The sequence below is a fragment of the Rhinolophus sinicus genome, linkage group LG02 (assembly GCF_036562045.2).
Source record: "Rhinolophus sinicus isolate RSC01 linkage group LG02, ASM3656204v1, whole genome shotgun sequence".
Lineage (NCBI taxonomy): Eukaryota > Metazoa > Chordata > Mammalia > Chiroptera > Rhinolophidae > Rhinolophus > Rhinolophus sinicus.
In genome coordinates, this window is record NC_133752.1 from 161,053,913 (window position 1) to 161,078,140 (window position 24,228).

At 38.4% G+C, this 24,228-nt stretch overlaps 1 protein-coding gene across 1 annotated transcript in view; it reads left to right on the forward strand.

Annotated features, from left to right (window-relative positions):
* The first annotated feature begins 3,902 nt into the window (after nt 1–3,902).
* Nucleotides 3,903–24,228, forward strand: part of OVCH1 (ovochymase 1) — a 66,637-nt gene continuing 46,311 nt past the window's right edge. The window contains exons 1-16 of the mRNA XM_074324902.1: nt 3,903–3,969; nt 4,602–4,720; nt 5,004–5,101; nt 5,895–6,067; nt 7,276–7,371; nt 8,065–8,216; nt 9,642–9,825; nt 11,094–11,136; nt 12,098–12,178; nt 17,589–17,722; nt 18,947–19,087; nt 19,192–19,322; nt 20,064–20,157; nt 21,271–21,399; nt 22,917–22,991; nt 23,935–24,115. Of these exons, the coding sequence (XP_074181003.1) occupies nt 3,903–3,969; nt 4,602–4,720; nt 5,004–5,101; nt 5,895–6,067; nt 7,276–7,371; nt 8,065–8,216; nt 9,642–9,825; nt 11,094–11,136; nt 12,098–12,178; nt 17,589–17,722; nt 18,947–19,087; nt 19,192–19,322; nt 20,064–20,157; nt 21,271–21,399; nt 22,917–22,991; nt 23,935–24,115 (1,898 nt within the window). The remainder of the gene's footprint in view (nt 3,970–4,601; nt 4,721–5,003; nt 5,102–5,894; nt 6,068–7,275; nt 7,372–8,064; nt 8,217–9,641; nt 9,826–11,093; nt 11,137–12,097; nt 12,179–17,588; nt 17,723–18,946; nt 19,088–19,191; nt 19,323–20,063; nt 20,158–21,270; nt 21,400–22,916; nt 22,992–23,934; nt 24,116–24,228) is intronic.

The window sequence follows — 24,228 nt, forward strand, 5'->3', positions numbered from 1 at the left end:
TTGTGTCTTGTTTCAATCTTTCAAGTGCTTCGTGATTAGTACCCATTGAAATCCATGTCACTAGTAGGTGTCAGATTTAAGAATAAAAAAGACCATCTTCCTTCCTCCCCTCATTTATTCATTCATTCATTGCATTGCCTTGTTCTGTGTGCTACCGGTCTGTTCTCTTTCCCATACTCCAAAATAACTATTTCAGTACTTACTCCAGAACTCCTTCCCCCATCGTGCTGCGTGGATGCCTTCACCTCTTCACAAAGTAAATAGAAGGTAGAAAACAGGTACTCACTCAATATCCTGCACTCGACAAACTCACCTGCGTCCAATTTTTGCCTGTCTCTTATTCCTGCAATGAAGTTCTTGTAGAATGAAGTTCCTCATGCCATTCCTTAACCTCTTTTTCATCTTTAACTTGTTTCTTTTGCTGGTTCTTGTCAAATCACTTCTGTTTTAAAAATGGTGGCAGGTAACCACCATCAAAATCATTTGAAAGAAATACGCTTCCTCTATTTCTTTTCATCGCTAGCTGCTACCACATCTATTTCTGTCCTTCATAGCCAAACTGTTTGAATGCATTGTCTTCACCAGTCTTTTCACCTCCGTCATTCATATTCCCTTTTCATCACAATGATATCCCTCCCTGCAACAAATATTCAAATGAAACTGCTCTTTGTAAAGCCACCAGTTATCCCCTTAGTGCTGAATCTTAGGCCTTGTTGGAATTTGGAGTAAGTTTGATAGTTTAGACCAGTAGTTTAGCTAGAATGGAAAAACATTATTTGCCCATAATTTGCTCATTGCTCATGGGTTAGTCACCTAACTCTCCTAATTGTACAACTATCCTAGAGTTGGAGCTTCCATCACGAGTCTTGGAAGGCCTCTAAAACCAGATCATTATTATCCTGTCCTAATGAAGACATGATAAAGACAGGTTCCCCGTATATCACAAGTCTAATCTAGGGTAGTCCAAGGCAGGGTAGTCAGCCGTTTCCTGATGCCCTTCCTCTTCTAAAGGTACTTGCTTTTATAAATAAGAGAATACTTCTTTTTGGATACTTTATCATCTCCATAAACTTAACTTATACTTAAACCATCATCTTACTAGCAAATTTAAAACTAAATCTAACAACCTGACTATTAGTTACTATGCAATTTACATTGAATGGCTCTTTTCCTATTTAATGAAAAGGCATTGTTTTGTTATGTCTGCAAGAAATGGGTCCTCTACATAAAAGGACGAGGTCTCACTTGAGGCTGTGAGTTTTGAACTCAGGAAGCAAATGGAATTGTGCTGTAACAGGAAACAAGACAGTGCCCAACCCCCGGAAACTTCCAGGTATAAAACAAACCAGTGAACATCCTACAAAGCTGTGGGCACCACATGCAGCAGAATGCAAAGGGACAGCTCTGTGAGCCTCATGAGTAGGTTAGCCATGAACTTCAACATTGGGGGTCCAACTGTGCTTGCACAGCACATGTTCATTTTTCCTTTCCTTCTCCCATTTTATTTTGTAAAAGCTTTGTAGTAGTTTGAATCTGACAACCTTTTGCTAAGAAGAAAGAGAAGTTTGAGTTCATTTGGAGAGTCTGATCTTTAATTGAAGAGTAATGTGCCCCTGGGGCCAGGGATGGCTATGCTAATCTTTGTGAGATCACTACAGTGAAAGCAAAACTCAAGGATAAGAGTAGTGAGGGCCATTGGTCCAGCAGCCACCATATCTAGAGATTGCCTGTACAGTGCTCAAGCCTGGATGTGCACTGCTTTATTTTCACAGAAGAGCTGTTTACCAAGTCCCCTTCCAGTGTCCCCTGAACACCCAAGCTTGAAACCCAGGAGTCATCTACTCAGTGAAACTGTCATCCAAGCTATCTTTATTTGAAATAAACATTTGAAATAAAATCTTACTCCCAAGAACGGTGCTGTCCAATAGAACTATCTCCGATGGTGGTGTTATTCTATACCTGCACTATTCAGTATGGTAGCCACTGGTCACAGGTGACTACTGAACCCTTGAAATGTAGCTAGTGTGACTGAGAAACTGAATTTTAAAATTTAATGTTAATTTTAATTTACATAACCACATATGGCTAGTGTCCACCATATTGGACAGTGTAGCTCTAGAGATTTCAATGTAATAAGACTTGCACACAAAAATCACAGAAACTCTTTTTAGGTTCATGAGACAAAGTTTGACAAGTGTGTTCCACGTCTGGGTGCCAATCACATGCTGTAAGCTTTTCACCAAAAGGTGCCCATTCACCTTCTGCTCTTTTCTGCAGTTATAGCGGTCATTGTCTCCAGCTGATTGTCACCTGTCTGATCCTGTACCTGCATTCCCTCCACCTCGACTGTCTGCTGTTTTCCTGTCTGTCTGTCTACCACCTGCCTACCTCCCATGGTTTGTTTATGCTCCTACCTAAAGGAGCTTTTTTTTTCTATTTTACACAAGAGTGAGACAGCTGGGCCTCGGGGATTGGTGTCTAGGTTATTTGATATGTGAAGTCTGACAATTAAGTTGGTGAACTCATCCTAGAAAAAGTGCAATATACCCCATTGCTAAATATCACTATGGTCACCTTCGAAGTACTCCCCTTGGGAAGCTATGGACTGATACCAGTGCCAAGTCCACTCTTCAAAGCAATTTTGGAGCTCTTTTTCTGGACTGGCCATCAGAGCTGTCATTGTATTACCCTTGATGTCCTGAATGTCATCAAAATGTCTTCCTTTCAATATTTCCTTTATCTTTGGGTAAAGAAAGAAGTCATTGGGGGCCAGATCAGGTGAGTAGGGAGGGTGTTCCAATACAGTTATTTGTTTACTGGCTAAAAACTCCCTCACAGACAGTGCCGTGTGAACTAGTGCATTGTCGTGATGCAAGAGCCATGAATTGTTGGCGAAAAGTTCAGGTTGTCTAACTTTTTCACACAGCCTTTTCAGCACTTCCAAATAGTAAAGTTGGTTAACTGTCCAGTTGGTACAAATTCGTAATGAATAATCCCTCTGATATCAAACAAAAAAAAGGTTAGCAATAGCATTGCAACAATTAAATTGCGAACTTAATTGTCAGACATCGTAGGTAGACTGTCCACTTAGTCTTGACCTCATTTTTTGATAAAATATAAATCCATTGCAAATTCTGGCTTTATTCCTCTTCCAACTTCAAGCTAAATTATTACAAAATAATATTTCTGGAAAAAATGTTGGCATGATTATCTTAGCAACGAATTCATTTAAATAATGTTAAATGATAGCTTGCACAGCTTTTGGCCCATTCTGCTGAAGCTGCGAACACTGTCATCCGGTAAAGGAATGCCAGCATGAACCCAATCTTTCATATCTACTCTGAAGGCTCTTGAGTGTCTTCAACAAGCTCCCTAGAAGCAGGGCCAATACCATTAAGTCTTCATTAAGCTTTCGGGAGTCTCCCTCCTTGCAGAAGTCAAGCGGAGAAGCCTCCCTGTGTTGTCTTGTATGGGCGACCAGCTTTCTTGACCCGAGGGCTTTGAGGCTTGGGGCACACTCTGGTGTGAGACAGAATTCACCTGCGCTGAGCCATCTAGGTCACTGATCACCTTGCTCCCGCATCTGCCTCTCATCCCGTGGGAGCGTCCCACCAGTCGCGGGAACACCTCACACCTGTCTGTAGGGCTGATGGCGGCGGCCCTGTGAAACTCCGGGCGGCCAGAGGGCGGTAGCGTCTCGGGAAGATCCTGAAAAAGACAAGCCGCGAGGCGCAGCGTGGCAGGTGCGGTCCATCGCGCAGCCCGCGGCAATAAAAGCGCTGCAGGCCGGCGGTCGGAGCCTGAGGCAGGGAGGGGGCCTGCGGCGCGTGGACTGCCTGCCTCGCTCGGTTTTCTCCACGTGCGACAGAGGAGGACGGACAAAGTCGCCACGCGTGGACGCCATGTGGGCGATGGCCAGGGCAGGTGTGCTGCTGCTGCTGCTCGCCCTGGGCCTTCCCACCTGCCCAGGTGAGCCCGGGCCTGGGCACCCAGGCTGCAGGAGGGTGAAAGCTGGGAGAGAGACTGCATGCTCCCCAGGCCAGAAGAAGAAAGGGGAGGGGGCAGTGCAGGCCCAGGTGGTCCCGAAGAAGCGCCTGGGCCAGAGTTTCCTTTTGAAATTCTCGAATTCCGGAGTTCAAGTTTTTAGGCACATCTGCGAACCCTGTGCTAAGCAGCCTCCTCCAAGGAAAAATAACCAAAGTTACTTCTAGCCAAATGTCTGTCTTCCGGGGTGGCATTTGTTGTTCTCCGTATCTTTAATAGAACCTAAACTAGGTAACGCTCACCCTCCCAGAGTAAGGCCCCCAATCAGTCACCACAGGGAGAGCTGGTGCATCCTGCCCCCAGGTCTTTTCTTGTTATGGCAGGCAGCGCAGGCTGAAAAGGGGCAGGGGAGTCATGAGGCAAGTTCTGGTCAACTCGGGGTGACTGGGGCGTTGGCCCAGGAATATCTTGAGAACAGCAAGGGGATAGTCTGCGACTGAGTGACATCAGAACACCTGTGCCAGGCCAGGAAAATATGAATGTGAAATCTTGATAAAGTGACCCTTTAAATGAGGGGCTCTGTGTGAGTGCGTGCACACAAATGCTCTCCCACATAGGACTGAAGTGTGGAATTCGAGCCGCTGATTCGAAAAGCATGGAAACTGTCTTGGAATCCAAGTTCTTCTCTAGAATTATTAGTTGGAGAAATTCAACCGTTGGTGGACATCCGTGGCAGGTCAGTATAACAAAGGCATTAATTTCTTAATGAGAGAATGATAACTTATTTCCTTTGTTTCAAATATAAAAGCTGCAGGCTAACACATAGTTTTTCTCTTGACCCCCATCGACCTCTATGCCAAAAAGTTTTCTTTCATAGGTAATATCTTACTAACCAATTAATATCAGCATCCTAAGAATGTTATATCATATTAGAAGAGTTGATTTTACATATTTCTGAAGGACACAACATTCATGGGGAGATGTGTGTTAGTTGTGTTCATAACTTTCTCCTTGAGCAGGTCTCCCTAACACTAGCGGGGCGCCATTTCTGTGGAGGAAGCTTGATTCAGGATGACCTGGTGGTCACAGCAGCACACTGCCTGATGAACCTCCATGAGTAAGTTGTGGGTTTCCCATACTTGTCAAACTTTGATTCATGGTGATCGAACTGGGAGATTTGATACTCTACTTACCTTCCAAGGTTAAATCTCAATCCCTTTTTTAATTTTGCTACCTGGTATAGTCACCCACCGACCTTCCTGATCCCCAGAAACTTCCAGGGTCTGTTCCAAGATTTCCCATGCTTCTCCGTTTCCTAACCAGAGAACCCACAGATCCCAGACAACCTCATCTATAGTTTGTGTAGTTGGGATAAGGGGAAAAGGATAATTATCTATTCTAATTAAATATCAACATCAAATGTTATATGGATGTTCCAGAGTAGTAATAATCTGAGTTTCAGTCATTAGAAGGGGAAAAAATTCTGTGGAAATAACAGATACTCAGTTAGATTCAAAGAGGGTACTAATAAGAAGAAAAGAAGGATTAGGAACAACTTTCATATCTCGTTAAAAAAAATTATAGAGCATGTATAGTCTGGTTTATGCATAAAAGAAGAAAAGGGTGCCACACTTAAGTATATTACCCAGAAAGAGAATTGGTGGTGGTGGGTGGCAGGGAGTTCACTGAATGTAAACACTCTGTGACTGAAAACCATGACTTTTTACAGATCCTTATAACTTATAGGGAAGTATGACAATTGGTAATAATCACTAATAAAGTGATTAAGTCCTTTTTAAGATTTAGAAATACTTACGAGTACATTAATCACTTTTCATTTAATTACATGGAACCAAGACAGTCTTCCTGGGGGAACAACTACTTATTGAAACATTTTTCTTTGGTTTTAGGAAGCAAATTAAGAGTCTGACTGTGATTGCTGGGGAGTACAACCTCTTTCAGAAGGATAAGCAAGAACAAAATATTCCTGTCTCAAAAATTATTATTCATCCTGAATACAGCAGACTTGGATATATGAGTTCTGATATTGCACTGCTGTATCTAAAACACAAAGTCAAGTTTGGTAAGTAAGGAGAGTTAGAATACAAAAAAATGTAATGGAGGAAACTATGTTTATTAATTCTGTTCTAGTTAATTTCTGTGTATATAATAATATAAGAATAGCTAAGTTTTGTTTCTTTTTAAGATAATTTTACTTAATGTATAAAAATCACTGTACAGGCTGTAAGTCCCAGCCACAAATTATGTCTGCTTAACTTACTCAGCATTTTAAATACTCCAGTGTCCTGGCTGGGTTATAATACAGACCATCTACCTATACTCAGCCAAGGAGTTGGGGACATTGGAAAAAATTCTCAGAGACTTCTCCTTTTTGTCATTAATGCAGACTAGAAATGTGACACTGTCTCAGCACAGGTAATCTAAACAATCTGGATAAAATATTAAAAATGTGTTTTTTAAAAACATTAGAAATAGAAATGTTCCAGTGGCCAAAAACAACGACTAGAGCAAATCTAGAGGAGTTAGCCAGGCACTGAAATAAGTGATTGCCCTTGAGGCATCTAATTGATCTTTTAGGACCTAGAGCTTTAAATGGCTGTGTAAGAGGCTACATAGGAGCAGGGATGGGAGATGGTCACGTCTGATTGGAGCCTCCGGGGTAACCTAGGACTTCCTGAAAGGTCATGCTTTGGAAGATAGGGGGAAAGAGGGAAATATGCCACATGGAGGAAGAGAATAAGGCAACTGGCTTGCTTGAACTTTGGCCTGGATGGAGGGTTCTCAGAAGAATTTGTAGTCATGAGCAAGCCTTCATTCAGGTTTGATGCTGGAATTTACATTATCTGTGACCAAAAACTCCAAGCGAAGACTTGAAAGTTGTTCCAGGTGAGTAACCAGAGCCTCTGGTAGAAGCAAAAGTAAATGCTCTCTGAAGAGATGAACTTTAAATCTCAGCTTCAACGTATTCCCATAAAGTTTTAATGAACGTTAGCACACACTAAAATGTTAGTAGTTGGGGGGGGGGATATTGTGGTGTCTGATACAATGGATTATGTTTTTCCTTATTTTACTATTCCTGCATTTTTCTAAATTTCTATAGATATGCATATGAAATACTGTTTTATGAGAGGAAAACTAAAAATATATATCAATATTATATTTAGGAAGAAAGTGTTGCAGCTATGAAGTCAACCAGATATCACTATCAAAATATATTCAGCATCACTCATCTGTGAACTTTATTATTTTTTCTTATTGTTGTTTTTTCAGGAACTGATATTCAGCCAATCTGTCTTCCCCAAAGAGATGACAAATTTGAAGATGGGATTGTTTGTATGGCCAGTGGATGGGGCAAGATTTCAGAGTGTAAGAGGAATCAAAAGAATGTAATAATATTGTTTCCAGGCCCTTTTGTGGGCCCAGTGGAAGCTACAATTTTGTTGGCCATCATAATGCATTTATCCTGTCTTGTTTTGTTTTGGTTTTCTCCCTAAGTTTTGACCGAGTGAAGATTTCTAGTTGTCTTCACCATAAAAAAGTCTCTTCTTAATGGTTCTACATAAAACTCCTCCTGCTGCCATTTGGTTAAATATGTAAGATAAAGGATAGCTATGTAACTATAAATAGATGAAGAAGAATAAGTAAAGGGACAATTAGGAAATAATAACAATAGTTCAGCTTCCTTGTTTTTAATATTGGTGTTGTGTGCTTCTTTTTTAAATAAAGAATTTTACAAAATATTGCATTATTGACTAAAGTTTTCCTTCTTGGGAAAACATTCAAGCATAAATTGAAAGAAGCTACAATTGCATATGTTACCTTAAATATCTGCAGAATTTTTAAAAAACATTCTTTATCACATATGTGATTTTAGGAAAGAATATAATTCATGTCACACACACACACACACACACACACACACACACACACACACACACACACCCACAAAAGGAATTTCTGCGTTTTGGTTAAACATCTATTTAAAATAGGTTAAAACTTGTAGGTTTCTTATTGTTTCAGTGAGGACAATTGAATAATTTACCAGTCCCTTCTCCATAGCATCCGAATATTCAAATGTCCTGCAAGAAGTGGAACTTCCTGTCATGGATGGCAGAACATGTAATACTGTGCTCTGGGGTATGAACCTTCTTCCCCCCGGAAGGACCATGTTGTGTGCCAGCTTTCCTGATGGGGAAAAAGATGCTTGCCAGGTAAAAAGCAGAAACCCAGCCCAGTTATTCTACCTTTCCCTATGAATGAGCTGTTTTTGGAGGGTATCTGTTTCAAAAGTCCCTTTTCCCTCATCTTTCCATTGAAAAATGAAAAAATTTACTTGACCTGGGCTGAGAGAGTTATTTCTTGTCCCATGCCCATTCTTACCCCCACAATTCTTTTTGGGGAGGTGAGGGAGGGTAGAGAAGGTGGTTTCAACATTTCCAACCTAAAGAATCAAGCAGGATGAACACTTTGGCATAATAATTAGGTTCACTGTGAATTAGTTTTCATTCCACCTTTTGTGAAACATTGTGATTGTTTTTTTCAAGCCGTTAGTGCAGAATGCAATGCTTGCACAAAGTCTGACCAAAGGTAGCATACCTATAGTTACTTTGGGTAAAAGATATTGTGAATGACAGCGACCTCCCAAGGCCTACACAACGTTACAAAGAACACCAATCTTTACAAGCTAAAATGCGAGAAAAGGGAAGACTGATTTGTAAAAGATATGCATTTTGTTTTGGATGAAGATGATTTACTTGGAAAGCATTTTTTTTTTCCAAGTGGAAGAGTAAGGAGTTTTGATTTTTTGCCAGCAAGCAGCTTGAAACTGCTGTGGTGAGCTCCCTGAAATTATCTGTTGGAAAAATGTTTAATTTTTCTTCTAGCGGATGACAGAACAAAGACCAGGAGGAGTTTAGGACAGGGGAGCTAGAAAGTTACAATCATGCCACTTTCTAAATTGGAACACTGGTAGACTAAGGGTGCTTTGTCCTGTCTGCATTCTTTATAGGCAATCCTGTTTTGGAGGAAACCCTCAAACAATTCTATTCCTATTGAGGAGGGCTTAATCTGACACAAAATCGGCACATTCTCAAAGAAGCATATTCTGGAGAATTATTAAAGATAGGATCCTGAAATTCTGTGTTTCTTATCCTGTAGTCTGAGAGCCGGTGGTCCTTTACATATAGTCCTTGGAACAAACTTAGGCTTCCCAGGCATTCTGTTTTCAAGATCTTGAGCCATTGCATGACCTTGGGAGCCCTAGTCACTTGTGTTATAGCCGTATTCCAGATGATGAGCTATAGAGGAAGCATATATCTGTAAATTCCACCTCTTCTTTTCATTGATTTTGGAATGTATATCTTTGTTCCCAAAAATAGTAGGAGGAAGATTTAAATGCTAGCTTGACAAGAATGCAGGCAATAGGTGGAAGGATGTTACATCTGGGTGAAAAAAGAGTATCTTGAAATCAATGGTGAAGAAACAAAAAGGTGGACAAAAAATATTGATGGACAATGACCTTTGGTCTTACATGCCTCTACTTCTCTCTTTGAGATGAGTGGTGATATTTGTGCACCTGATAAAATATTTTTAACTTGTGAATATTTTCAAATTTTCTCTCTCTCTCTACTACAAAGGGGGATTCTGGGGGTCCACTTGCTTGTAGAAGAGACAATGGGATCTGGATTCTTGCTGGGATAACTTCCTGGGGAGCTGGTTGTGCTGGAGGTTGGGATCCTTTGAGAAACAGAAGAGCATCAATTGGCATTTTCTCTAAGGTGTTTGAGTTGATGGATTTTATCACTGAGCACATGATCACAGGTGGGTGTAATATGTGTGAATTTTTTCTTCCTCATTTTATTGCAACTCAAAATTGACCATTCTTATTTCAAGGGTAGTCGTTCTGATATGTTGCAGATACAATCAGAATTAAACAAAGCAAGAATATAGCTGGTTTTCAATTCCTAATCCAATGTATATAAATGTCTGTCTCTGAATTCATGGACATTGATATCTAGCAAGTGAACTTGAACTTACTAACTTGAGCAACGACTGGATCTTCAAGTGTATGGTTTATATTCACGCAGATTTTCATGAGTTTTTTTTAAACTTTTTTATGAGATTTAAAAATAGCCTTTGAGAATAGACTCCTCAGAGAATTCTTTCTTCATTCATCCAGTTGACATTTTTTTTTCTCTAAAGTACTTAAGAATACTAAAAATAAAACACTCCTCTTCCACTTCTCCCATTCACCCTTGTTCATTTTACTTGGCAACAGTGGTGAAATTATAAAATGTTTGGAGAGATATTTTTGTTCTGTGGCACTAAAATCTAGATTAGGAAAATAAATATGGGTCTGGAGAAGCCAACCCAACTTTCCAACTATTGGGGAAGGCAAGGAAGTGAATGGAGAGTTGTGATAAGAGGTGAAGTGCAGGGAAGCCTGGAGAGCCATCAGATTGCTGAGGAGTCTGGGGGGCTTAGCCCTGAGGGACCAGAAGATTTGCTATGCAAAGGGGCAGCATTTTCAAAAGAAAATGGCGCAAGGGGCAGCCTCTGCAGGATAAAGAAACATGAGGAAATACAATTCACAGAGTGAGTAGTTTAGTATAAGAACCAAATGTATTAAAGGACAGTCCAGACCCCAGCAGCAGAATGTAGTGTTCTCTCCGTCCCTCCATCCCTCCCTCATTATAGTCCAAGGTCAGCCACCTAGCTGGTGGTTTGCCCAGCATGGCTGCTGTTGGTCCAGCTGAACACCAGCACTCCCTCAGACTAGATAGAGCAGGCTCTCAGCTCATTTTCATTGGTCTTAAGAGTAAACGTTCTATCATTGCCATTACTGCAAGGAGAAATTGGTGGCAGTTTTAGTCAACTTTTCTCACCTGGGAGAGAAGGTTAAAAAGGTTAACACACCCTAAACAAAGGTTGATGATAATATTTCTAAATGGCAATGAAATCAGGCAATAACCATTAATTCCACAGTCAAATGAATATCAGAATGTGACTAGTCATTTTTTTTAAAAAATAACACTTCCTTAAGATCAACTTTCTAAGTTTCTGATCCCTTAGTTGCCTATTTCTTCTAGCTTCCAACAATTTAAATGTAAAACTGGTATCTGAAATTTCTGAGTAAATGATAGGAACTTGCCATATCATTGCTAAAATTTGTGTACTTTGGTATCTTTATACAAAAGTATTTTATTCTAACCCCTAGACATTCTAATTAGCAATGGGAAAACAACATATTAATTCCATATGCTGTAGTAGCTTCAGTATGACTAACGTTTTGAGAAAACGATAAATGTTAAATCTGAAGAACTCAAAGAAAAGAACATTATGAATACTATTCAGCCATAAAACAGAATGATATCCTGCCATTTGCAACAACTTGGCTGGACCTTGAGGGCATTATGCTGAATGAAGTAAGTCAGACAGAGAAAGATAAGTACCATATGAGCTCACTGGTATGTGGAATTAAAGAAAAAGCTCATAGATACAGAGAACAGATTGGTGGTTGACAGAGATGGGGGATAAGGGTAGGCAAAATGGTAAAGGTACAGACTTCTAGTTATAAAATAAGTCATGAGGTTCTAATGTACAGCATGGCAACTATAGTTAATAATACTGTATTGCGTATTTCAAAGTTGCTAAGAGAGTAGATCTTAAAAGTCTTCATCACACAGCAAAATATGTAACTGTGTAGCAGTGGATGTTAACTAGATTTATTTTGATCATTTTGCAGTATATATGAATACTGAATCATTATGGTGTATGTCTAAAACTAATATGTTACATGTCAATTATCCTTCAATAAAAAAGTAGGAAAAATGTATTGAAGAAGTATATCAGATGGTTAATTAATAAAACTATTATATTTTAAAAAATAAAACATGATTTAGAAATTTTCCTAATGAAGTCTGCATTTACAATGTCTAGATCATAGCCCCTAAAAATATGTTCATTCCCATAAACATGAGTTACATAATGTAAATTGTACATCTTCACACTGACTTTGTACTATAGGTCTTGAAATATCGTCCATAGCTGAGGTAAATATTCAACTTTTTCCCTATGTTTTTTAAACTTGTAGACCTCAGGGAACAGTGTTATTTGGGGAAAATGGGAAGATTCGTTACCCCCATTCAAAAGAGGGCAACTATTCTCATAATTGGTATGTACCCCAGATAGGAGTGATTCCTGGGTTTTTCCCAAAAAATCATGCCATTTAAGAGGCTATGTTTTGGCAATTTCATCTAGTATCTCAATTTATTTATCTGGTTTACATGAAGTCTATATATTTCATCTGATATTTTATGGTTGGCAAATATTTGCTAATTTGGTGTTTCTGATATCCGTTAATACAAATTATCAGCACAAGTGACTAAGACTGGTGCTTACATGAATTGATGTATTCAAATGTCTAATATTAACAGCATCTGGTAGTGAGATTATTATGGGAATTTAGTGGTTAATCCTTTTACTTATTTCTGTAATAATGGTAATGTTTTGTTAACTGTTGCCTAGAAGATGGAAACTACCTCATCTATAAGCTTCAGTATCTTTAAATATTTTTTCGACATACCCTGTCCTCCATATGGCTAAAAATATTTTTTAAGCTTTAGAAATTAGTTTTGCAAGTATCTCATTTCCTTAAGTATTTTACATTGCTTTTTAAAATTGTACTGAGCATTGAAAGGTATTCAAAGGTAGATGACAGTTCTGTGAGTTTATAATCTGGTAGGAGAAGAGAGCTGGACAAAAATAACTATACTAGAAAACAAGATGAAATAAGCTTTATAATCCACATTGCCCTCATGTGTTGGTACTATAGAAAATGGAAAGCTAATTCTCATTGCAGCGATTTGTGAGCTGTGCATGTAGTGTATACTGTGGTTGGGAGAGGTGGGGGATCAAAATGCTGAATGAAGGGGATGGTGTTGAAACTAGGCATTGAAAGATAATTATGATTTTATAGCTCATGAAGTCTTTTGTAGCTCTAATATCTCAGCGATTTCTACCTGTCATTCCAGGCATAGAGAATTGTGTTTAAGAAATGTTAGGGAGGTGAAGAATGTTGGATTGTTTGGACAATGTGTGTCCCAGTGCAGCGGGAGAGCAATGTGAATGTAAATAGAAACTGGGATGGTAGTAGGCAATGAAGATAAAAAGGGTGGTAAGGCCTTAATTGTAGAGGACCTTGAATTCCATGAGAAGAAGCTTAGACTTTATGCCATAGGCCATGGGAAGCTAAAATGGTGGCAAGATTATAATTTACAAAATAAATGGAAAATGAATGTAAGTATGTTTTACAAGTATAGGATAGAAATGATGTGGCTTAATTGCAACCCATATTTAAAAGGCTCAGAAGTCTAAGTTGACTTTCTATGAGTCAACATAGTAATAATATAATACCAGTAAAGCCTTTGCCATCTTTGCTTAAACTTTTAAAAGAAGAATCATCCAGAACCAAGAGTAACAGTCCTGTTTTATTAGAGTCCTGGGTGGGATGAGTAGGGAGGAGGTCTCCAGTTACAATCTTTAGAAAGGGACATTGATAAGCTGGAAATTATCTGAAGGACAATGACTAAAATGGAAAGAAATTCAAAACAGTGTCTTGGGAGATATGGTGGAAGGAACTAGGACTATTTTTTGGTTCAAAGAAAACTTGAGAGGAAGGAACTGTCTTCATTTATGTGAAAGGCTATTACAAAAGCAGAATGGGACTTGTTCTGATTAATTACAGAGCCAAGAACAAGGAGCAAAAGGTGGATGTTAGGAGGAGGCAGATTTCAATCCAGTACAGTTTCTAATTTGAGAGATTTCTGCCTCAGAACATAATGAATTTCCTTATAAGTGGGTATTTGAGCTATGGGTGGCTATGGGTGAGATGAGAGAAAGCATTTATATATTAGGTAAGAGAGATGAAGATGACAGTCCATTTACTCTCAAACCCAGAGAACCTGTGATTCAGCGTCAACAATGATGAATTAAAGAAATCTGCAAGAATGACTTTCAAAACAAAGGTGGTTATTGCAAAAGTCAAAATGAGTTCAGATAAAATACAGTGGATGTGGCAATTCAGAATTTGGGAGCTGATTAAGTAGATTTGTCGGCTCAGAAGCTATATGCATAATGGGATAGGTGATTGTTTAAGACTTGGTATCTCTCCTTCACTAGCTAATATAATAATAATATTTTTTCACTTAAGGCTTAAGATGCGCCAGGCACTATTTAAGGTGCAAGTAATGCAGCATGAATGAAACAGACAAAAATATTTTCCTTTGTGGGGCAAGTTGGAAGGTAGAGAGGGTAGGGATAATACAAATAATGTTGCATATAATAGTAGAAGGTAGTAAATGCTGTGCAGAAAAATAGAGGGTGATCAGGGAAGACTGCACTACAAAGATATTTGAACAGAGACTTGAATTAGATGAAAAGAGGGAATTATATGAGCCTCTTGGGAAGGAACATTCTTGGCAGAAGGAATGGCATGTACGAGGCAGGAAAACTCTTGGTATATTTGGGGAACAGCAAGATCAGAGAGCATGAGCTAAATGCCAGAGGGGAGAAATGGTTGTAATTAGTGGTGGCAGCCATTGGAGGATTTTGAGCAGAGGAGGAACATGACCTGATACATTTTAAAGGATCACTTTGGCTGTTGTATTGAAACTAGAATGTAGACAGATAAGACCAAGAACTGAGAGACCAGCTACTACAATAATCCAGGTAAGGATGATGCTGGCTTTGACCAGGTTGGTGGTGAGAAGCCACAGGATTTGCTAATGAGTTGAAAGTTTGAATTTTAAGAGAGAGAGGGCCTTATGATTGACTTGAGGGTTTTTTACTTACGGGAAGGATGGAGCTGCCATTGTTTGAAATGAGGAAAATAGTTAAGCAGTGACGATAAAGAGGAAAATGGAATGGTAGCTTTTGGGTAACAGGACAATAGGGTCAAAAAAAGCAGGGATTTCTTTTGTTGTTGGTTTGTTTGTGTTTTTGTTTTTTTGGAAGAGTAGGTTTAGCTGTCCTTATGTGCAAAGAGAAAATAAGAGTGATAAATCAACAGAAATACATATGTATGATGAAGAAATTTTCATGAGAGCATGCATACCAAATGAGAATGTTTAGCTTTGGAAAGAAAGAATTTATTTTCTGGGAAAACAACAAAAATGTTAAGGTAATCTGTAGGAAAGTGGAAGAAATTTAAACTTGATGTCATCTTAGTAACTGTACAGTTTTAATTGCTTCAAGTTTAGGGGATAAAGTGGAGAGTAAATTTATAAGACGTTAAATAGCTTGTAGGGACTAAAGTAAGACATCAACTAGAGAGAATAAGGCAACTTTCAGCAACATCACAACCTCTTTAGTATTAGCATGAATTTGTGTTCTATTTCAACAACTCTAAAACAAACTTCTGGTAAAACGTATCTTTTTATGTACCACCAATAAAGAAAACAAAATGCGCAAGCTTGGGAGATCTCCATATAAAGCTGGGACACTGTAGGCCTTCTGTGTTAGGCTAATAGAGGCATAAACTCACCCACATGGGAAGTTACATACCTCAACTTTGGCACTGGACGTAGGCAGTAGAAAAATCTTACCGGAGAATTTGAATGACATGCTAACACTCATGTAGGTCTACAGTCTAAATCCTTTTCACCAGGATAGTCCAAATTACCTCAAGCAGAAAAATATAGTATGCAGTTGAGAGTGTCCCCCAGGTGACTGGTTGAAGCTAACACCAGTCCATTCTGGAAAAACTCTTCCAAGTCAAGTCTAGCATAATTGTAAAGTTACAATGTCCGAGCCTTCTGATTTTAGAATGTTCGAATGTGCAAAAACATGTGCTTTAGAAATGTAATAAGACGTGGAGCCACTCTGCAGCCTTAGTGACTTCTCCAGCACACTAAAGCAGCCCTGAATGGGGTAAGGGTTTTATAAATTCCTAGTAGAGTCAGTTCGCTAATGGTAAGGGAGAAAGATAATGTGAAGAGGAGCAGGGAGTCATAGAGTCCCTCCAAGTCCATCTTTATTCTGGCAGGTGGTAGCTAGACTGTCAGAGATGGCAGACACAGGGCACTCAGGAGGTCTCTTCATTTCATGCCCATGGGAAACACTGTATTTCTCAGAGCCTGGAAGGGTACCTGGCATACAATTAATACTCAGTAGAAATTTGAATGAATAAATCAATAATTAATTTTGCCTCCTCTCTGTCACTTAACTTGACTAGACCTCAGAATCCTTTTTAATATGGTAATCAATAACAATACATCAAAGTTGGCATATAATTTGCAATCTGTTTTCCATCTCTGAGTTAGAGATTTTGAGGCAGAAAATAATTTGATGAGAACAGAAGAAAGTACTGGCCTTTGAAATCATAAAGCCTACACTGTATTTCCTATTATATGAGATGTGATGAGTCCTTTAATATCAATGCCAGTTTTCCCATTTGGAGAAGGGGAGCAATTTCTCTCTTGTCTGCTTCGGAGGGGCGTAATGAATCTTGGGAAGGATGATAGATGCAGGGTGCTTTTTTAGTTGGAGTGCTTGAAAAACTGAGCTTTATAATATTTTAGGTAGCTTATTGCTTTTTAAATTGAAGTGCTTAAAAGTGATTTTAATAATATTTTAGTCAGCCTATTTTTTACATCTATGTTCAGGATGATGGACTTGAACAGAAAAAGAATAAAGCAAGGATATGTTAGACAGTTTCTGCTTAAGGAGGAGATGTATAGTAGTAAGACGAATCATTGCGCTTGGTTTTTGGAAACTGGGCATAAAAGAGTTGGATAATGGCTACAGCCCTGAACATTTATTGCTGAGAGGGCAGAGGGCAGTTCACAGGACTAAGGTAGTTGATGATTATGACAGAGTTTTAGAAAGAAGTTCATTCTGACAGTTAGATTCCAGAGGAGATTGCTCTGCACTTAGAGGAATGTGAGACACGGAAGACGCTTACGATTTATGGCCCACTGGGGTTTCTGTACTTGAATAATAATATGGGTTCATGTAGGAAAATAAAGGTGTAAAGGATTACGCGTGAAGTTATGTAAGACTACCTTCAAAATGTTTAGACACGCGTCTAAAGATGTTAGTGAAAGGTCACCCCGCTGACCTTCCTGGGAGCAGGAGGGATGACATTGCAACCGCAGGGACTGTGAGTTAGGATGACCTTGGAGGATGTGGCTGGTTAGGGTTCACATACGCTGCATGATCAGTCCGTAATTCATAATTCATAATTCAACTTCTGGATGAACATTATGAATTTTCAATTAGACTTAGAACAGAGAGATGAATCTTCGTTTTTTTCTCAATATAGATCATAATTCTAGCATTTTATAACTAAATGAAAATGTAAAGGTGGTTTCTGGCCATTCTCTAATTAATTTCTATTGATTAGATGTCAGAAATCCAAGCATAAACAACTTACTCTCACATACAGGATTTCCACTGCTTTTTATCTTCTATCCTGTAGAATATTATATTATTGGTGAGTTATGAGCTAAAGCCTAGATAATAGATCTTACATGTCACATTTGACTCTGCCATTTATTATACATTGTCCACCTTCCCCTGCCTAGCTTATGTATTTGGAAAATAATGGTACCAGAAGATAAAATTATCCTGGTGAAATTTACAAGCTTAGACATAGAAAATCAAGTTGGATGTGATCATGACTATGTATCTTTGCAACCAAGCAATGGAGTGCTTGTTAGTAAGTATGTTACATTTATTTTCATTGGGCATTCCATAGTTCCCAAGAGACCAAGGAGGACCTGAAATTAGGTTTCTGCACACAGGACAATTATTTAATCTTATATACTGTGCCCTTCTTGAAGGGGAGGGGTTGTGTGCAGTAAGAGTGGAACCAATGACCAGCATGTTGACTGAGTTTTCTCTATTCCTTTCTCAAGTTTAATTAACAGTATTGAACAAAATTGATGTCGCAATTGTCAGAAAATTTCTTTTCAAAGCAATGTTTATTTTATTTTTTATTTTTTCCACAAAAGCAGGTACCTGTTAGCCAAATTTGGTAAAGACAGATGAACGAATGCAAGAAAATGTAAACCAATCATAACGCTACCACCTATAGTCACTGTTAACGTTTTGATGTAGTATACTTATTTATTCGTACTAACTGTATTGAACTTTACTATACTTTGTATTATATTTTTTCTTCTCATGACACAATTATTTCATGTCATTAAATTTCTTTTATTGACTACCTCATAAGCCATATACGCATACTGATATATGTATTTATTTGAAATATTATGTGTTAAGCATGATAGAATATCTCTAGAGCTGGTATAGACCTTGGTCTCTAGGTCTCTACAGGTCAGTGGTTAGGACAAATCTCTCTTCACAAATGTTCGACCGGATGTTATAGACAAAATATTATGCTAAGGGTTATATTACTTATTGACTAAATGATTTCATGCTTCAGGCCTGCTATTTACCCAATGATCATTCCTTCAACCAATCATTTGTTAAAAATCAACTGTGTACCAGAAATCATATCAGGTCCTGGACACATATAGAGTAAAAGCAGTCTGTCCTCTAATGAATTTGCAGTTTGCTGAGGTAACGAAAGATGTACCACAAAGTAGGAAATGATGTAGGATAGAAAATGTGCCGTGGCAATTCAGAAAAGGTAGCTCTAATTTCTGTTGGGTATCTGGGAAGGTTTATGGGACAACTGGACATTGAGTTAGGCCTTGAAGGATGAGTAGAATTTGGATACGGGAGATTAGGTATGAGAAAGTGAATGGAATATAAAATCATGGAAGCAGAAAGTGTGGAATGATTAAAGGGACCACTGAATAGTTTGGGGTGTTTAGAACAGAATTCATGGAAGATAATATTAGGAAAACAAACATATATATGTTTACTTCCATAATTTTTTAGTAATATTATTCCAATTTCTTTTTCTTTTAAGGTAAATTCTGTGGAGATATATTGCCCTCACCATTGCTGACAAACACCAATGAGGCGACAGTTACATTTGTTTCTGATACAGAAAATAGTGGCAGCGGCTTTGACCTTACCTTTACTGCTGTACAGAAGAATTCAGAAGCAGGTAGTTCAGATATATTAATTCCATGCTGTTTTTCTTTGATTTGGGAGTGAAGAAGGGAGAATGCCTTTGGCCATTCACTTGGGATTTCCCCAACACTTCCATAGGTTCAGGTTGTGGGAGTGTGGCTGTGTTAGTGGAAGAAGGGACGATTCACTCTGCCAGTTACCCTGACTTGTATCCCAGGAATGTAAGGTGTCGTTGGTTCATTCATGCTCCAGAGAAACACATTATAAAGGTAAGCAACAAAGGAAGCTCTTTACTTCATTGAGAACTTAGCTGTGTTAGTTAAGCAGAACTTACTTCACCTGGACTGTGAAATTGCCATCATGACTGGGAATTCTATTTGCCTTCTTTTTTTAACCTTAAAGGGGATCTATGAATGTGGTTTTGAAAAGGTTCAGCAATTTAAAAGAGAACACAATGAAAAGTGTGCTTCGTTCTCATCCAACTCCCATCCTACTTCCTGGTGACCAACACTGATAACTTTCTAGATCATCCCTCGAGAGATATTCTGAGCATTCACAAAAATGCACGCGTATGCATTTATATTGCATAGCAATGCATTTCCTACTTAATAATATCTCAAAGATTTTTCCAGATGAGTGCACAGAACTCTTTTTAACAGCTACATAAAACTATATTGTGTGATGTCCCATAATTTCTTAAACCAATTTCCGATTAACAGACAGTTGGTTAGTTTCCAGTCTGCCCATACCCGCAATGCTGGTACCACTGCTTTTGGACACACGTGGATGAATAGAATGACCAGAAGTGGACTTGCTTCTGGGTTAAAGGGTTTATGCCTTTAAACCTCATAGTCAGTTGCCAAATGGCCCCCAAAGAGACTGCAATTATTTAAACTTCTGCCAATGGAATATGAGGGAGTTACTGAGAGCCTTTTAATTTGTAGAGGGAAACTTTTAAAGTTTATCTCTTCCTTCACCACTCCTCCGGTTTCATGTTTATAATTGTACAGCTGGCATTTGAGGACTTCACTACGGAATTTAACCAAAACTGTATTTATGACGCTGTTGTGATTTATGGTGACTCCGAAGAGGCACATGAATTAGGTGGGTCACATTCTGTTCTTTAAACTTAATCTGAAAAGCGTGAGACTAACTGGAGTATTTGCGGCATTGGCTGGGTTCCTTGGGTTCCCAGAGGTAAAGTGGGAATATGAATTTCTTATATTGGAAACTCACGATGCCATAAAACTTTAGCTTTAAAACCCATCAGCCAACAGAGGATTCACTCTGCCACTTACCCTGATTTTACCCTGCCAGTAAAGTTTTTAGTAGAAACATGCAAAATTTGAAGAATTTTTCAGAATATTTGAAAGGTGAAAAGGAAATCCCAGGGAAAAAGGAAAATGGTAACAATAAGTACATTTTTGGCAGTTATTTAAAGTACATTTTTAAACTTCCTTCTTTTCCGTATTAATCCCTTTTCTGTGTTAATCCATTGCTGATCTTTTTATTTTTATGCCCAAGAAAAGTAATGAGCAAAAAGGGTAATCAAAAGCTATAATTTCTAATTGAGTCTTAAAAATTAATATTTTGAACTGAATCTTCAAATATCCTTTCAAATTTGGACCTATCAATTTACTAAGTATAAAAAATTTTCCCTTCTAGCCATATAGCCACTTTTAACACCTAGTACTATCTGTCCCTTAGCTAGGGGTTAGTGTGGGTTGGAGACCAGAAATGTAGGTAGGTTCAGAATGTTTATTTGGATGTTTAGGGCAGGTGAGTGGAAGCACAGTCCCTGGATCCAGCAGAACTGGACCTGTATAGAGAGGGGGTTAGGCCAAGCAGATTTCAGGGGTCCCTATTCACATATGGTGTAACCACATTCTGTTTGGAAGGAATACCAACTTTGGGATATTTTCTGTAACTTGCCTCTTCTCGTTGTCTCCAAATTAACAAGCCATTGAGGTTTCTTTTCATACTAAAAATCAGATGTCTTTACCCTATACATTGTTTTTTTTCCTGTGAAAACTTATAAATTATTATCTTGAAAATAGTGTTTCCTTCCCATATGAAGTAAAAGGGTGTGACTACAAACCAAAGGTAAAGAAAAACAAAGTTGCTGGAAAATAATTAATCGGATGATGTTTTACCTCTGTTTTCTTATTTTTAAACATTTTTATAACCATAAATCAAACTTTCCTAAAACTTTTGCAGCTAAACTTTGTGGAATCTTTAATCCTGCTCCAATATTCAGTCCTGATAACATGATGGTGATTCATTTTAAAACTGATGGTGAAAATAACTTGCGAGGCTTCAAGGCTAGATTTACCTTTCTGCCCTCAGGTCAGCATAAACACTTGTGCAATAGTGATTTTTGCGTATGAAAACAGTTCTGGAGAAGATAATTTAGCCATGTTTACCTAAATGTAGGGTGCTTGAATCACCTCAGTGGCAAAATAAAAATTCAAATTCCTGGGCCTACACCGAAAGATTTAGATTCTGTAGATATGGAATGGGGCCCAGGAATCTGTGCTTTCACAAGCACCTCAGATGAAGCCAAGAAACTACATCTAGATGATCAAAAAATATTCTGAGCACCTTATGTTAAAAGTAGATAATCCAGATTAGAGAATGTGATTCAGAAATGAGATTGACTGCCTCTGTTTTGGGATGTTTGAAGGTTTTGAAAGACGAATAGTTTTCTAGGCATTCTAGAAGATAAAGTCGGCTTTACTCAGTCAAAGAGAACATCATCTACCAAGACCCCAATGTGAAAAGAGAATGGATGATGTACAAAAACTACATATAATTCAACATCGTTTGACTTTTGGGGGGATGATGGAAAAGGCAAGAGTTAGATGAAAACAAACGTCGGGCATTACATTTTAAATATCAGAGTGACAGGATGCCTAGCTAGCATTTATTGATTACTTGCTCTGTACCAGGTATAGACTAAGAACTTGACATGTATTATCACATTTAATCCTCCTTAAAAACCTAAGTGATTTGTACACAACTCCACTTTTCACAGGTGAAGAACAGAGGTTTAGAGAGGTACGTTTCCCGAAGATGCAGAGCTGGCAGAGAATTAGAGAGCCAGAATTCCATCCTTGGTGGGAATGTGGAAGATGGATAGGGAGGATAGGGGTGAACTTACATGCAAGGAGAGTGGTGAGGAGGTCATTGTATTTAAGAATTTATTCTAGATACATTGCTTCATTAGATATGTTGGGGGGAGGGGTATATGAAGGAGAAATGTTCTAGCATGATTTTCAGAATTCTAGCTTGTGTGGCTAGATGGATGGTGGAGCTACTAAATGACACAGAGAAACATAATGACACCATGTTGACTGTTAAAATCAACTGGTTTCACCTGAGACATGTGGCTTTTTTTTTTAATCAACTTGTGGGAGATCTAGATGGAGATATCTAGCAGTGCTAGATCTTAGAATTCAGGAAAGAAAGAGATTTAGATTGAGGAGAAAAATTTGGCAGTGATATATATGTAAATGAATAAAAATAGGTTTATAAACAATACCTTGTGGAATATCTTTCAGGCTGAAGAATAGGATCCTGAAAAAAAGACAGATTGAGACAAGTTATCCTTAGATACATCAAGAAAACTAAGAGAATAATTTCATGGAGCCAAGGAAGTAAGCAATGCTTGAAGGAGTCAGATACAACAGGGATATTAAGAGATATACAACAGATCATATCCATGGGATCTGGCATTTAGCATTTGAAAGGTCGAGTTAGTGAGATCAACCTTTGAGTGGTTTTCTAATTGACCAGATTAAGCAAGTAGGGTCAGCTAGTGTAAGCTACTCTAAATTATCTTTAATGAAAATTTTTATTCATAGACTCTTTAAACAAAATTGGATCAACATCACCTCCCAAAACCAATCCTGTATCTTCTTCAAAAGCTGTTCCCTATGGTGAGTTGATGGCCATGTGTTTACTATCTATTTAATCTCCTTTCTTCTTTAACTAGGTGTCTGTTTTGAAAGTCTCATTTTACACTGATATAACTCCACAGTGAAGAAGAATTAGTTTTATGATTAGGACCGTGAAACTTTCAGAATCCTGTTTGGGTTTGCATATAAACCAACAAGTAGAGAGAAAAGAAATAAGCTTTATGATACAAAGAAAGGGGGAACAGAGGGCAATCCTTTATCCTCATCTATTCCTGGGCAAATGTAATGTTTAAAATATCTTCCTAGACTCTGTATTTAATATGATCATGCATTTTTGGGGGGAGGGGGAAAAGTGTTTTGTTTTTGTCTTTTAACACAAACTGGCAACTTTTATTTATACTCTGCAGTATTTTGTTAAATATCATGATCTTTCATTGTTCTGTGTGCATTTACTAAATACGCTCTGGTTGATGGGGTCTAATATTATAGAAAATTGTACAGGGAGCTTGAAGAGGCAAAAAAAACCTGCCTTTTGGGAGCCAGAGGAGGCTCCATGGAGAAGATAGACCTGAGCTGAGTCCCAGCAGTATTCCAGACAAGAGAATAGCATTTGAATGTCTGAGCGAATTCGGCATGTTTGAGGATTTGTGAATAGATTCATGCAGTGAGAAAGAAATGAAACAAGGACATATAATGAACAACCTTTTATGCTCTGCTAACAAAATTTTCCTACTAGAATATAAGTTCCATATAATATAAATTCCAATATAATTGCTTAGCAGGGTCACCCGAGCAATCTTTAAAATCAGATTCCCCAGAGGTGGGTCTTGGGAAGTTATATCTTTATAAAGCTCATCTGATGTTTGGGAGTTACGATTGTCCACTATGGCAAGCCATTAGGGGAGAAGTGTGTTCTGAATTATTTCAGTTGAATAAGTCATTAGTTTCATCTTCTTTACTGTAGGTGTCTGTGGCATCCCTCCGTTTAGTCCCCAGTGGCTTTCCAGAAGAATTGCAGGAGGGGAAGAAGCCTGCCCCCACTGTTGGCCATGGCAAGTGGGTTTGAGGTTTCTAGGCCATCACCAGTGTGGAGGTGCCATCATCAACACAAACTGGATTGTGACTGCAGCCCATTGTGTGCAAGCGTGAGTGAAACTGATGGTATTTTACTAATGTGTTTATAGACCATAACTAGGACATAATATCATTGTATAACTTCTAAAACCATCCACATTCATTCCTTTCAGTGTTTCATCTA